General features: G+C 43.3%; 1 protein-coding gene across 4 annotated transcripts in view; it reads right to left on the bottom strand.

Annotated features, from left to right (window-relative positions):
• Positions 1–15,929, bottom strand: part of MAGIX (MAGI family member, X-linked) — a 64,168-nt gene that overhangs the window by 10,284 nt on the left and 37,955 nt on the right. For 3 of the 4 annotated variants that reach the window (XM_067464145.1, XM_067464143.1, XM_067464144.1), the window contains 4 exons: positions 9,998–10,147; positions 9,566–9,648; positions 4,381–4,524; positions 616–754 (listed from right to left, as the gene is read on the bottom strand). In XM_067464145.1, the coding sequence (XP_067320246.1) occupies positions 616–754; positions 4,381–4,524; positions 9,566–9,648; positions 9,998–10,147 (516 nt within the window). Of the gene's footprint in view, positions 1–611; positions 755–4,380; positions 4,525–9,565; positions 9,649–9,997; positions 10,148–15,929 lie in introns of all 4 variants that reach the window. The other variant, XM_067464146.1, reaches the window with a different exon arrangement.

Here is a 15,929-nt window from a genome sequence, read left to right as displayed (position 1 = left end):
TTGGGGGAGAGGAGGGGAAGGGGGAGTTACAAGGCCGGCACAGAACAGGGGTAGGGGTGGGGGATGAAGCCATCACAGACCAGAAAGGGAAAGCGGACCAGAGAGGTTAAGACAAAATTGGCACAGATTGGAGGGGGGTTGGCGGGTGGGTGGGAAATCAGACAGCACCATAGACGGGTTGGAGTAGCATATGAAGGGTCAGACAGACGAAGGACAACAGGGAAGGAAAGAAAAAGAGAAGAGGAGAGAGGGATGAATATTGAAGACTGAGACTCTGCCTCTGCAGAGACTCTCTGAGGGGAAGAGGCAATGGAGTACCCATTTGTAGGAGACGTTTGTTACAAGGTCTACCACCATGGCTCATCTCATCTGTCTTGCAAATGGGGGCTGTCTTCCCTCCTTTTGGAAGAAATCAATTACCTGGGGGAAACAGTTGCTCAAATGCAACTCAGAAGTGCAAACAAAAGTGTGAAGGGACCAAAGATCTCACATCTAAACTGCAACGACTGGTGTAATGGTTGGATAAACAGCAGGGTCAGTTTGAGTCTTTCTCCTACTTTTACTCTGGAGGGTAAGAGGGAAAGGGTTGAGAAAGGAGAGGAGGCACAGACCTACCATAGTCGGGAACAAATCCGTTGCCTCTCTTCAGCACCAGGTGTATCCGGCTCCCTCCGTTGCGGATGTGCTCCACAGCTTGCGCATGTGTCATTCCGGATGTAGACTCCCCATTGATCTCTACTAACTGGTCACTCACCTGCCATGCAGTAAGCATAAAATGGACTATCGTGAACATGGGATCTACTTACAACTTGATGTCTATTCAAGGACACATCACCACCATCATCCTCGTATTTAACATTCATGTAGTGCAGAGGTCCACAAACTTTTTAAACAGAGGGCCAGGTCACAGTCCCTCAAACTGTTGGAGGGCCGGATTATAATTTGAAAAAAAAAATGAATGAATTCCTATGTGCAGTGGACGTATTTTATTTGTAGTGCAAAAAACACTTTAGAACAATACAATAATTAAAATGAAGAACAAATTTAACATTTTTTTTTGTCGTGTCAGGAGTGACTTGAGAAACTGCAAGTTGCTTCTGGCGTGAGAGAATTGGCCGTCTGTAAGGACATTGCCGTCTGCAGGGGACGCCTGGATGTTTTGATGTTTTATCACCCTTGTGGGAGGCTTCTCTCATGTCCCCGCATGAGGAGCTGGAGCTGATAGAGGGAGCTCATCCGTGCTCTCCTCGGATTCAAACCTGTGACCTGTTGGTCATCAGTCCTGCCGGCACAGGGGTTTAACCCACTGCGCCACTGGGGGCTCCATTTTAACAAATATAACCTTATTAGTATTTCATTGGGAAGTATGGGCCTGCTTTTGGCTGATGAGATAGGATTGTTGCTGTTGTTGTTGTTGCTGTTGTTGTTGTTGTGTGCTTTTAAGTCTTTTCAGACTTAGGTTGACCCTGAGCGAGGGCCAGGTAAATGACCTTGGAGGGCCGTATTTAGCCCCCGGGCTGTAGTTTGAGGACCCCTGATGTAGTGTATGGTACTTCTAGATCAAAGGTCCTCAAACTATGGCCCACGGGCCACATGCGGCCCACCAAGGACATTTATCCAGCCCGTTGGGTGTGGAGAAGGGTGTGGAGTCCCCCACCTCCCCAAGATGTGCTGGGCCTCATCAAACAAGTGAAGGAGGAAAATTTCTGCCGTCTTCCCACAACTCAAAATCTGTTAACGGAAAAACTATTGGTTGCATTCTTGGATTTGTTGCATGTGTGGATTTACTGGAAAAGTAATGCATTTGTTGTACATGATTTGGGATCAGGTAATTTGAAAGATTCCTTTCAGATAATTTGAACGATTACTTTCTTTCAAATGAACCAACAAGATTGAAGATCTTAGCTTGGTCCTGTGACAATTTGAAACAGGATTGGCGGTGCTTTACAAACAGAAAATGTACTAGCTGTTCAAAAGTAATCTCTATCGTGATTATGTCTATTGGAATTTTATATGATTATTATTTTATTATTATTTTAATATCATTTTGATAATGTTGTTGTTGTTGTCTGATGTATATGCTTTGATTTTATTGCTGTATTATGTTGTCCGGGCTTGGCCCCATGTAAGCCGCTCCGAGTCCTCATCGGGGAGATGGTGGCAAGGTAGAAATAAAGATTATTATTATTATTAGTAGTAGTATATAATTTAAAAAGAAAAATGCATATAAAAAGCCATTTTTACAGTTTAGACTCAATTTACTTCTTTATATAATGCAACCTCTACAATTTAATACCTATCTCTACTTATGTAAGGATTGTATGGTTTCCCAGCGCTTCTCTTCTATGTCATTTTAGGAGCTTAAGTGTTTTGCCCCAAACAATGGACAAATATCTAGGCTGCAGACAGTCTTGTGTTTTCAAAAATAAAGTCCCACAATTTCTTCCTTGCCTCTGTATGCATGACTGACCAATAACTCATTCAGTATGTAATCTTCATTTTGGCCATGAAAACACGGCCCCAACCCCCCACCCCTGACTTTTTTATGCTGCCTAGCCTCAGGAAACGTTCTGGGGAACTTGATTGCTTGCTCAGGTTTGAGGAATTTTACCTAATAAAGGTATTGCCTGCCTGTGGATTTTGGTTTTGTTCTGTTCTTAGGGACGAACAGAACTACCTTTGTTTATATCCAAAACAACCCTGTAAACCTCAGGAACCCGTGACCTTCCCGAAAGCTGAGGACAAAGAGACAACTTTTTGAAAAGGAACAATTTCTGTCATTGGCTAAAGAAGAAAACTCTGGTTTCATAGCAAAAAACCAAAAACAACAACAACAACAACAACAAAAAACAAAACAAAACAACACCCCAAAACAAACAAACAAAAAACAGGATTTCTCAGCTTTGTTTTGTTTTTGGAGAACTGTGGAACATCATGCTGTGTGTTCACATATGTACTACAATATTAAATTTCTTCATAATTTTCCCACTACTACTTTGAGAAAGAGAGAAAATGGAGGAGGCAAATAAAACTGGGGGAAAGTGAGCAAAACATGAATTAAAAAAGGAAAATGCCTGCTTAAGCTTCTGGAAGCACAGGTTAAAAAACAACAACCTAAAAAGCTCCTACCCAAACTATAATCTCTTTCTGATCAAATGCTATATGATAGTAATATGATAGTAATATGATAGGATTGTGGCGCAGCTGGCTTAGTGTCAGCTGCTTAAAGATCACTCTGACCAAAAGGTCATGAGTTCGAAGCCAGCCCAGATTGGAGCGGGTTTCCAACCATTGTGTAGCCTGTTGTCGACCTCTGCAACCCGAAAGACAGTTGAATCTGTCAAGTAGGAAAATTAGGTACCACCTTAAAGTGTGGGGGAGGCTAAATTAACTGATTTATGAGGCCATAAAGAAGACTCCAACAAAGCATTCCAGTGGGGAAGCATGCGGGGAATGCGGAAGTGCTTCATCAGCATCGCAGATGGACGATGAGAGTGACAGCTCCCCTGGCAGCCAGAAAAAGTTAAATAGCCTCTGTGTATGTCTGTATATGTTTGTACGTCAAAAATTGGCATTGAATGTTTGCCATATATGTCTACACTGTAATCCGCCCTGAGTCCCCTGCCGGGTGAGAAGGGCGGAATATAAAAGCTGGAAATAAATAAATAAATAATGTGTTTAGCTTTGGACAACCAAACATGAATCCTCTAACACAGGGGTGGGGAGAGTGTGCAGTCATCCAAAAGCCATTGGACTGCAACTCCCATGCTCCTTTGCATTGGCCAACACTATCTGGAGGGCCACATGTTCTCCACTCCTACAGCTCAGAAGCAGAAGGTTTCAAGGGAAAGTAAATAAAGGAAATAAAGAAAACTGTCTATTGCAGCCCCTCTGTTGACAAAATCTGAATATATTCCTGCTGTCTTTTGCTCAGGACATTCAAGTCTCCTCTCATTCAATGACAGCACATCGATGGGCTCCATCTACACTGCCATATAATATAGTATTACAATATATTTTAACTGCATTCAAGTGATTAATATAGAATTAGGCTCATTAAAAAATTTTCGGGCTGTATGGCCATGTTCTAGAAGCATTCTCTCCTGACGTTTCGTCTGAATCTATGGCAGGTATGCTCCGAGGATGCCTGCCATAGATGCAGGTGAAACGTCAGGAGAGAATGCTTCTAGAACAGGACCATACAGCCTGAAAAATCTACAACAACCCAGTGATTCTAGCCATGAAAGCCTTCAACAATACAACGCCATTAAACTGCATTACGAAACTGCACTATATGGCAGTGTAGATAGGGCCTACGACTCCTCCCAGTCATATCACATCATTGGGTGCTCCCAAGTCTTCCCCGAGACGACCACATACTTGGATCTTGCCACACTGCTGGGCTGGTCCACCCTCCATGAGAGCTAAGACATAGATATCCATGTTATATTCACTTCCACCTCTCAGGCTGAAGCCAAAGCCATTGGGTCCTCGGAACAGCTCCACCGAATATTGGCCCATCTCCTGTGGAGCAGAGAAAGGCCACAAACAGATCAATAATGCTGGTCAGTTATTTTGATATATTGTCTCTAAATCATGGCGCTTCTAGGAGCTTGCAAGTTTGGGTCGATGTGATGCCCTACTGCCTCTTTTTTGCTTTAAGGCAGTGTTTCTCAACCTGGGGGTCGGGACCCCTGGGGGTTTCAGAGGGGCAGGGGCGACTCAACCCATTACGCAAAGTAAGCATTCGCAGTACAGTTGATTTTGCCCAGGAGCGCTCTTGAGGCGTTATTGGGGGAAAATAGACCTTGACATATGCGAGTTGTAGTTACTAGGATGTATAGTTCACCTACAATCAAAGAGCATTCTGAACTCCACCAATGGAAGGGAGGGAAGGAGGGCCCATGCGAGGCCCCGGCATGGCAGAGGAGGGTAGGTCTAAAAGCACGGCTCGATGCTGTGGGATCCTGGGATCCGTAGTTTGGCGGGGCACCAGTCCTCCTCGGCAGAGATAGCTTCAGCAAGGCCACATGAAAGTACAGCTCCCAGGACCCCAACACATTGAGTTAAAAGTGGGGCCAAACTGCATCTGTTCTACTATGTGTATCTGAGCCACAGCCTGAACCCATGGCTAAGCCTCACTCAGTGCCAGCAGGGATTGCCAGCTTGCAACGGATAGTTGGTGCATTGTTTCTCCTTTGTGTGTGTGTGTATGGGGGGGGGGGGGGAGACATTTGTGCATGCACTGTTACATATTCTTGGTTTTGGGGTTTTTTAATTTCTTTCCAGTTTATTTATTTATTTATTTATCTTTTTGAGTGAAGGACATACATTGGTTTAGTTGGTGTATTGTGGCCAAATTTGATGTCAATTCGTCCAGTGGTTTTTGAGTTATGTTAATCCCACAAACAAACATTGCATTTTTCTTTATATAGATACTAGCCATCCCCTGCCACGCGTCGCTGTGGCCCAGTCTGTGTATATGTGTTTTTGTGTGTATATATGTGTTTATGTGTGTGTATATTTGTGTATATATGTGTGTTCGTGTATATATATATGGGTGTATATATGTGTGTGTATATATTTGTGTATTAATGTGTTTATTTATATATATATATATATATATATATATATATAGTTTTATCATAGTTATTACATTTGTTATACATTTGTTTATAGCAGTTACGTATTATTCAACACACTCTTTAACATATAGTCTTATTATTCTGCTTAAGCATTCCCCCCCCCTTTTTTCCCACCACTGTGCTCCCCTCCCCCCATCTCAAGCCACAACTTTTACATATCATCTGTCCAAAATCTCATTTCTTCTTGTGGCGGTAACTTTCCTTCTTTATTTTTTAAACCATTTACAACAATTTTTCCCCATACAACATCAAAATCACTTTGTTTCCATATACCTTTTTTTAACTTTTAATATACATGTAAGCTTATCATTTATTGCCAGTTAATGTGTTTATATGTGTATATGCATATTGTGTATATGTGTGTGCATGCGTATATTTGTGTGTCCATGTGTATATGTATATACATATGTATGTATGTGTGTACATGTATATTTGTGTGTGCTTGTGCATATATATACATGTGTGTATGTATGTATGTATGTGTATATGTGTATATGTATATGTGTGTGCATGTGTACATGTGTATATATGTATATTTGTGTGTGTGCTTGTGCATATATATATGAATGTGTGTATGAATGAGTGTATGTATATATGTATATATGGTGTATTTTGGGGTTTTTTAAAGTCTATTCCGCTGGGGGGGGTGTTGTGTCTGCTTTTAGGGGTGATGGACAGTCGTTGGACTGTTACGTGTATTGTGTCAAAATTTCATGTCAATTCGACCCATGGTTTTTGAGTTCTGTAAATCCCACAAACGAACATTACATTTTTATTTATATAGATGCTGCTCATCAATATCCCCTCTCCCTGCCTCTAATCAAACTGGAATTTTTGTAACTTTTTATATTGACAATTTTAGTATAGAAAATCTGGATTCCAGTGTAAACGAAGCACTATAATAATAATAATAATAATAATAATAATAATAATAATAATATAAACCTTTATTTATACCCCGCTACCATCTCCCGAAAGACTCGGTGTGGCTTACAAGAGGCCGAGCCCACATACAACAGTAAAAACAACAACAATACAGCAAAATAAATCAAAACAAAGCAATAACATTAACAACACACAATGATGCAATTAAAAACTATGGCAGGGCCAAATGTAATAATTAAAATTAAAAAGTGCTGGGCATGACTAGGAGAAAAGGGTAGGTGTTTGGAGAGGGATGGGTCTGCAGATATCCTGAATCTCTGATAAAGTGCATTGGGGACAAAATGCTTGGAGTTTCCTTATTCTGGGAAGGCACACTGGAACAGCCACGTTTAAGCTCCTCCTAAAAATTGCCAGCAATGGGGCTTGCCTGATATCCTTAGAGAGAGAGTTCCAGAGTCGAGGGGCCACCACCGAGAAAGCCCTATCCCTCGTCCCCACCAATCTCGCTTGCGATGCAGGTGGGATCGTAAGTAGGGACTCTCCAGATGAATGAAGAGATCGTGTGGGTTCGTATGCAGAGATGCGGTCACGCAGGTAGGCAGGTCCCAAACCGTTTAGGGCTTTGTAAGTAAGAACCTGCACCTTGAATTGGGACCGGAAAATGAAAGGCAGCCAGTGGAGCTCCTTAAACAGGAGGGTATTTAAATCATCATGGCATGTAGTCACCTACTCCCCAGAAAGCCCAGGGTTTGGGTGGGTTGGTTTAAACAAGGACCCGTACCAACAGGCATGTAGCCGGGGGGGGGGGGGGGGGGCTCGGGGGGCTTCAGCCCCCCCCGAAATTTTCATGGTGGTTCGCGAAAAGGCCTTAATGGTGCATTATTTAAACTGTTATGTTTATTCATATCATGATCTGATCACCATACTCAATATATCCCATATGCATGGGGATATTGGGGTAATGATACAAAAGGTTTGCTAGGGTAGACCCTCTTTCACTCAGACTCAGTCCCCCCCCCGAAACTCAGCCCCCCCCGAAACCCCCCCTGAAAAAAAATTCAGCCCCCCCCCCGAAACGAAATCCTGGCTACGGGCCTGCGTACCAAAGAGAGTTATTTTAACCTGCTTCGCTGGGGGTTTTAGGGTTGTGTAGAAGCTGCCGAGACACACAAAACTCTCTTTGGACATAAAAAGTAGAGCTTGAAAAGTTACTTTTAAAGAGGAACCAGTATTGTTACTTGTCAATGGAATTTGCCCCTCAATTTCTCATTATGTTGCTCCTGACTTTCCCTTCTGGTACTTGTGGAGCCCGGGGGTGGGATAAATCTATCTAAAAAAGTAAAAAAAATGCCTACAATTTGGACACAGGAATGTTTATCCAAAGTATGCGAAAAATAACAGTTAAAAAAGAGGACATTGTTGCTTACTGATTTTAGCAGTTTGATTTTTTTCTTGGCAAAAGGAACTCCATTCTTCCCTCACTGCCCTCAAAAATAATGTGCGCCAGATAACATTGTTCCTTGTGAAGTATTACTTCAAAGTTCTGATAATAAGGAAGTAACCAACATCAAAAAGCACATTCTTGTCCATAATCCCAAACCAGGGGACAGACATTCCTCTCGATTTTTCTAAAAAATAGGCATGCAATCTAGGGCAAGGACTTGTGGCTGACTGTTGAAAGACATTGTAGATCTGATCCCAGTTTATACCTGATCAGAAGCATTTTATTTTTCTGTGTCGACTGGTTTTGATTTCTAGTTCACTTTGTTACTAGGATTAAATTACAGTTCTGAGTTCCATTGAAATTGGCATGGGTGCTCAAAACAGTTCAAAGTATAATTCTAATTGAAAAGCAGTTCTTTAATATCCCAAATGAAACTGAGGCCCCTTCAACAATATTCTTATATCCCAGGATCTGATCCCAGATTATATGGGAGTGGAGACTCATATACCGTATATTCCGGTTTATAAGACTATTTTTTAACCCAAGAAAATCTCCTGAGGATTGCCAGCATGGGGGCTTGCCTAATGTCTCTGGGGAGTGAGTTCCAGAGCCGGGGTGCCACCACAGAGAAGGCTCTATCTCTCGTCCCCAAAAGTCGCACTTGCGATGCAGGCGGGAGCGAGAGAAGCGCCTCTCCGGAAGATCAAAGAGGTTGTGTGGGTTCGTAGATAGAAATGCGGTCTACCTTTACCGGACTCAACCTGTCTTCCACTTCCCCTTTCTGTTAATACTGTCTTGGGCTCTATTTCTGATCTGATCTGGCCATGGTGGTCCACCCTTTGGTTACATCCCGTATAGACTACTGCAATGCTCGCTACGTGGGGTTGCCTTTGAAGACTGCCCGGAAGCTACAACTAGTCCAACGAGCGGCAGCCAGACTACTAACAGGAGCAGGGTACAGGGAGCATACTACTCCTCTGTTACGTCAGCTCCACTGGCTGCCAATCAGTTTCCGAGCACAATTCAAAGTGCTGGTGTTGACCTATAAATCCCTAAACGACTCCGGCCGAACAGATTCTCCCCTATGAACCATCAAGGTTATTACGATCTTCTGGAGGGGCCCTGCTCTCAGTCCCACCACCCTCGCAATCGCGTCTGGTGGGGACGAGGGACAGGGCCTTCTCGGTGGTGGCCCCTCGGCTCTGGAACTCTCTCCCACTGGAGATTAGAACTGCCCCTTCTCTCCTGACTTTTAGAAAGCTGGTGAAAACTTGGCTCTGGAATTTAGCATTTGATGAGTGAGTCAATAACTCTTGACCACACGGACAGATGGTGTTGAATTGTGATTTCATTCTGATGACTTGGTCTTATGTAATTATATAATTGTATTTTAATGTATTTTATGTATTAGTGCATTATGTGAGGTGATATTATGTGAGGTGACTATTGTTTATGAATCTTTTGTTGTGAACCGTCCTGAGTCCCTCTGTGGAGGTTGAGAAGACCGGTATATAAAAATTCTAACTACACTTGGCATCCAACATATCTCTTTCCCATCCAAGATTCCCATAACTGTCCATTCTTTCAATACCTGGGGCTGAGGGAGGCGGTAGGTGGGGCTCCGGGGACATTCACCCACATCAATATCAGCTGTGTTCATATCGCTGGAAATTCCTGGAAGCAAATAGAGAGAGTCAGCCTGAGGAGGAGATCCTATCTGTTACCCTTCATAGAATCATAGAGTTGGAAGAGACCTCATGGGCCATCCAGTCCAACCCCCTGCCCTCCTTCTCTTTCCTTCCTTCTTTCCTTCTTTCTCTCTCTCTCCTTTTTTCACACCCACCCCCTCCAGTGCGTCCCCTTCCTCCTCCCTCAGGCCTCTGGCTTCTAACTTCCCTGCCCCTTCCCAATGTTCCTGTTATGATTCCAACAGTCACCACCACCGGCAGACTCCTTTCCACTCACAACTTTTTTGCCTCTGCCCTTCCCTTCTACCAAAGTCCCCTTCCCCATAATCACTCACCTGTGTCTTTGCGATTTCGGATTTTCATTCGCACCCGGCTCCCCGCCTGCCGGAAGACTCCCCCAACGTCAGTGTTGGACAACCGTGCCAAAAGCCCACTATCTTCTTGATGGGAGAGGCCTTCCTCCTGATGGGGCAACAGGGAGCTGGCTGGGAGGAAAGTGCAGATGGGTCAACAGAGATGCCCCCCATTCTTTACGTTCCAAAGTTTAGAACAGCTGTCTTCCACCACAAGTATTCCAAAACTCATCTTTCTGGTGGCAAAGGCTCAATTCTCTACACGTTTTTTGCCCAAACATGTATTTGAAGACATCTAAATATATATAAATGTATTGTCGAAGGCTTTCATGGCCGGAATCACTGGGTTGTTGTAGGTATTTTGGGCTGTATGGCCATGGCCTAGAGGCATTCTCTCCTGACGTTTCGCTTGCATCATGGCAAGCACCTCACTACCTCTGAGGATGCTTGCCATAGATGCAGGCAAAATGTCAGGAGAGAATGCCTCTAGACCGTGGTCATACAGCCCGAAAAAACCTACAACAACCTATATATAAATGCTCTGTGCATAATGAGTACCTTAAAAACAAAAGAACCAATGAACGAAATCACACCAAATTTGGCAACAAAACATCTCACAACACAAGGAGTGACCATCACTCCAAAAATTATGATTTTGCCATTTGGGAGTTATAGTTGTTGGATTTATAGTCCACCTACTATCAAAGAGCATTCTGAACTCCATCAGCGATGGAATTGAACCAAACTTGGCACACAGAACTCCCCTGACCAAAAGAAAACACTAGAAGGGTTTGGTGGGCATTGACCTTGAATTTGGGAGTTGTAGTTCACCTACATCCAGAGAGCACTGTGGACTCAAACAAGGATGGATCTGACCCAAACTTGGCATAAGCACTCAATATGCTCAAATATGAACACAGATAGAGTTTGGGGAAAATAGACCTTGACATTTGGGAGTTGTAGTCACTGGGATTCACAGTTCACCTACAATCAAAGAGCATTCTGAACCCCACAAACGACAGAATCGGGGCAAGCTTCCCACACAGAATCCCCATGACCAACAGAAAATTCTTAAGGCCATCCAATCCAATTCCCTTCATCAGGGCAAGAAAACGTAATCAAAGTTCTCCTGACAAAGAGCCATCCAGCCATAGATAGATAGATAGATATAGATATGATTCACACACACAGATATAGTATCATAGATTTGAAATGGATCCCTAAAGAAGGACAATTATATGTTGCATGTCCCAGAGTAGGCAAACCAGACAATCTCCACATCAACACTGACAAAGAAACAGCAAGAAATACTGTTTACCCACAAGCAGAAAGACATTACATATATTAGAAACCAACACTTTTTCATTACTTTATTTTCCAGATCAACAGACTGGGCCACAGCAACGCGTGGCAGGGGACAGCTAATTTTTTTTTCTTAATATTTTTTTTCTTAATATTTTTTATCATGAATTTGCTTAATGGTAGCACAGTTGATCTGTTTAATGGAATGGATCATGATACATCAGTTGAGGACCAGAAGAACAGCCTCTCTCTTCCAGTAACAAGAAGGCAGGACCAGCTCTTTCACCAAAGGTGGTCCCCAAATCATTTGCCCATAAGACTAATTCAAGATTGTTAGACTGGCAGTTTTGAGGGCATTTTCTAAAGACATTTCTCAAAAGCAGGAAACATTACAACAAGTGCTCCATCATCACCTCTCGCGAGATCCAGATGGCGGTGTGGCTCTTGCTGCTGGAGAGAGCTGGCCAAGCATGCCGTCTCTGAGGGCACCAAGGCGGTCACCAAGTACACAAGCTCTAAGTAAGCCTTGCCCCACTCACTGAATCCAGATAGGGAGCTTCAGTTCTTACTAGAGGAAAGTCCCCAAATCTCAAGGCCTGGACCAAACATAGCAACATCCTGCATATCAGATATTTACATTATGATTCATAACAGTAGCAAAATTACAGTTATGAAGTAGCAACAAAAATAATTTGATGGTTGAGGGTCACCACAACATGAGGAACTGTATTAAGGGGTCGTGGCATTAGGAAGGTTGAGAAACACTGTGTTAGAGACTTATGGTTGTCTCTCATTCATAAGGTGACCAAAAGTCAAAGCCAGCTTGAATGCAAATGGAAAGACCCCTCCACATTCACAAGGGTTAGGGACACAGAACTCCACAAAAGTGAGAAAACACAAATTAAAACACTATTTTTTATCTGAGAGGACACCTCTCTAAGAATCTCTAGATCCTCCAGTGCAATTCTATAGTCTGCTGGAAACTGACCACTGAATTCACATTAGAGGATCTGCAAATGCCTAGAGAAGTGTTCTGTGTAGGAATATCTAGTTCTACATCTCCAAAACTACAACTCCAAAACTCAATGCCCACTAAACCCCTCAAGTATTTTCTGTTGGTCATGGGAGTTCTGTGTGCCAAGTTTGGTTCCATTGTTGATGGAGTTCAGAATACTCTTTGATTGTAGATGAACTATAAATCCCAGTAACTACAACTCCCAAGTGACGAAATCAACCCCCCACCCCCCAAACCCACCAGTATTCAAACTTGGGCAAATCAGGTATTTGTGCCAAATTTGGTCCAGTGAATACATCCTGCATATCCGATATTTATATTACGATTCCTACCAGTAGCAAAATTACAGTTATGGAGTGGAAATGAAAATAATTTTATGGTTGGGGGGTCACCACAACATGAGGAACTGTATTAAGGGGGCGCAGCATTAGAAAGGCTGAGAAACACTGCTCTACATGAACTGGACATGAACTGGACAGGGAGCAAAGCTATCCTCTTGCCCCTGTTATTTAACATCTATGTCCGGCCACTTGCTGGACTGGTGCGGAGCTTTGGCATAGAGTGCTACCAGTATGCAGATGATACCCAGCTACTCTTGTGTCTCGAACCTGGGACAACCGCGATTCCTGAGAACTTTAGGATGTGTTTGGAAGCAGTGATGAGTTGGCTGCGAGCGAGCAGACTAAAAGTGAATCCTGCAAAAACTGAGATACTCTGGCCTGGCCAGAATTAACCCAGTCTCTGCCTGATTTCGATGGGGAAGCTCTGGTTCTGTCTGCTACTGTTAAAAGCCTTGGGGTTGTGTTGGACTCATCGCTGACGATGGAGGCCCAGATCACTGCCATAAGTAAGCAGGCCTTTTTTCATCTTCGCCAGGCAAGGAAATGGGCATCCTACCTTTCGGTAGAAGCATTGGCAACAGTAATCCACGCAACAGTCACCATGAGGTTGGACTATTGCAACGCCTTATATGCTGGCCTTCCGAAGTCAACAACCCAGAAGATTCGGATGGTCCAAAATGAAGCAGCCAGGCTGCTAGCGGGATCATCTCTTAGATTCCATATTACACCGATTCTGCAACAACTGCATTGGCTACCAATAGAACATCGGATCTCTTACAAGATACTGATCCTGACATTTAGAGTTCAAAACGGCCAAGGCCCTTTATATCTTAGGGACCGCCTCATTCCTTTTCTCCATCAATGGTCACCTCGATCCACCCAGGAAAATCTCCTATACATACCGGGCCCTAGGGTGTTACACCTGGAAGCTACAAAGCGTAGAGCTTTTTCGACCTATGCTCCAATTCTGTGGAACTCATTGCCTCCATACATTAGAGCAATGTCGGAGTTGCAACCTTTTGTAAAGGCACTCAAGACTTGGCTGTTTGGTTGTGCATTTAAGTAATCAGATCTAATTTGCCAAATAGTCACTGTTGAATGTTTTTATGTTGAATATTTTTATATTGTGTAAATGCTATTTTAGATTGTAAGTCGCTCGAAGCACCGTGGTGGAGAGCGACAAATTAAGAAATAAAGTGAAGTGAAGTGAAGTGAAGAAGCAATGTCTCGGGCTAGTCCTGATTCATACAACCCAAACCTAACCCCACAGCTTGTTTCCTGGGCCTTTTTTTCATGTGCCTAACAGGCTTCCGGCTAGAATGCGGTTCATTCCTAAGACATTTTGGTGCTGGAGGTGGAAAATGCAACATGCTATTTTCCTCACAAAGTAAAGCTATTTACAGAAACGAATCAGGTGAAAAAACACACACGCATTTTCAAGGGCTTTAACAATCACTCTGGGATCTCCTCCTGCGTCCCTGAATGTGAATAACCAAAGTTGACAGATTCTGTTTTGCTTGCGTTAAATATCACCGCACCCCCTCAAGCTTGTGTAGACGAAGATGTCCCAAAAACTGCCAACTTTGGAGGTTGTTCAATATCAAACTGTCCTGTCACTAGGCTCTAAAGCAGTTTTTCAAACTGTGTGTCACAACACATTAGTGCCCTGATGGCGAACCTATGACACGCGTGTCAGCACTGACACGCGTAGCCATTTTCTATGACACATGCGGCTGCATACAGAAAGGTATAGGGCAGGCATCCTCAGAGGTTTGTTGGAAACTAGGCAAGTGGGGTTTATATCCCTGTGGAATAACGTCCAGGGTGGGAGAAAGAACTCTTGCCTGTTGGAGGCAAGTGTGAATGTTGCAACTGGCCAGCTTGATTAGCATTGAATGGCCTTGCAGCTTCAAAGTCTGGCTCCTTCCTGCTCAGAGGAATCCTTTGTTGGGAGGTGTTAGATGGGCCTGACTGATTCTTGTCTGGAATTCCCGTTTTTTAGGGTTTATATATCTGTGGAATAACGTCCAGGGTGGGAGAAAGAACTCTTCTTGAGGCAAGTGTGAATGTTGCAATTGGTCAGCTTGATTAGCATTGAATGGCCTTGCAGCTTCAAAGTCTGGCTCCTTCCTGCTCAGAGGAATCCTTTGTTGGGAGGTGTTAGATGGGCCTGACTGATTCTTGTCTGGAATTCCCGTTTTTTAGGGTTTATATATCTGTGGAATAACGTCCAGGGTGGGAGAAAGAACTCTTCTTGAGGCAAGTGTGAATGTTGCAATTGGCCACTTTGATTAGCCTTGAATGGCCTGGCAGCTTCAAAGATTGACAGATGATGTTAGTAGCACTTGTTTGGGATTGAAGTGTACAAAATACCAACCTTCAATTGAACATTTAGTCAATGAAATTCAGCAACAAAAAAGTCACTAATAGGCAGCTTAGTTAAAGAATTTCTCCTCCCACTCAGTTATCTTAGTTAAATAATATCAAGACCAACAAAAGAAACCGACTGAAGGATGAACAGAGAAGTCACTAAACAGGTAAGTTAAATAATTAGTTTTTGGGTTATTGAATACCGTGATATATTGCAATTCTGCATTTTTGTTATATAAACTATAAATATAGCAAAATTATGGTTTATTTCTCAAAGTGGCACCCCACCTGAATTATGCTCGGTTTTTTGGCGAATTTTGACACACCAAGCTGAAAAGGTTGCCCATCACTGCATTAGTGTGTCAGCTACAGTGTGCAGGTGTGTCATGCGAATCTAACTAGAAATGACAACGATCTTGGAAACGTATCTTATCACCTTATATATCTATATATATAAAAAATGTAATGTTCGTTTGTGATATTAACAGAACTCAAAAACCACTGGGGGAATTGACACCAAATTTGGACAGGACACAGCATTCAGAGCAATCTATGTCCTGCACTCAAAAAAATTCCTCCCAAAAAACAGCAAGACCTTAAATTTTAAAAGAGAACATTGCGCATGCGTTCAAACCCATTCTCTTCCCGCCACACCCGTCGCGCAAGCACAGCCAGCGCGATAGGCACCAACGGCATGCCCAACCGGCAAACAGGCGAGAAGGCGTCCCGCAGCCATGGCCCGCGCCTGGCTCCGAGGATCCTACCTTCCAGCGCCCAGGCAAGAGGTAAAGAAGGGAAGGAAGGGAAGCGGCAGAGAAGAAAGGAGAGAGAGAAAGAGGGAGAGAAAGAAAGCAGGAAAGAGAGAAGGAGGGGTGGAAGCGAAGAG

Source organism: Anolis sagrei, chromosome 2, assembly GCF_037176765.1.
Source record: "Anolis sagrei isolate rAnoSag1 chromosome 2, rAnoSag1.mat, whole genome shotgun sequence".
NCBI lineage: Eukaryota > Metazoa > Chordata > Lepidosauria > Squamata > Dactyloidae > Anolis > Anolis sagrei.
This window is presented reverse-complemented; position numbering and strand designations above follow the sequence as displayed.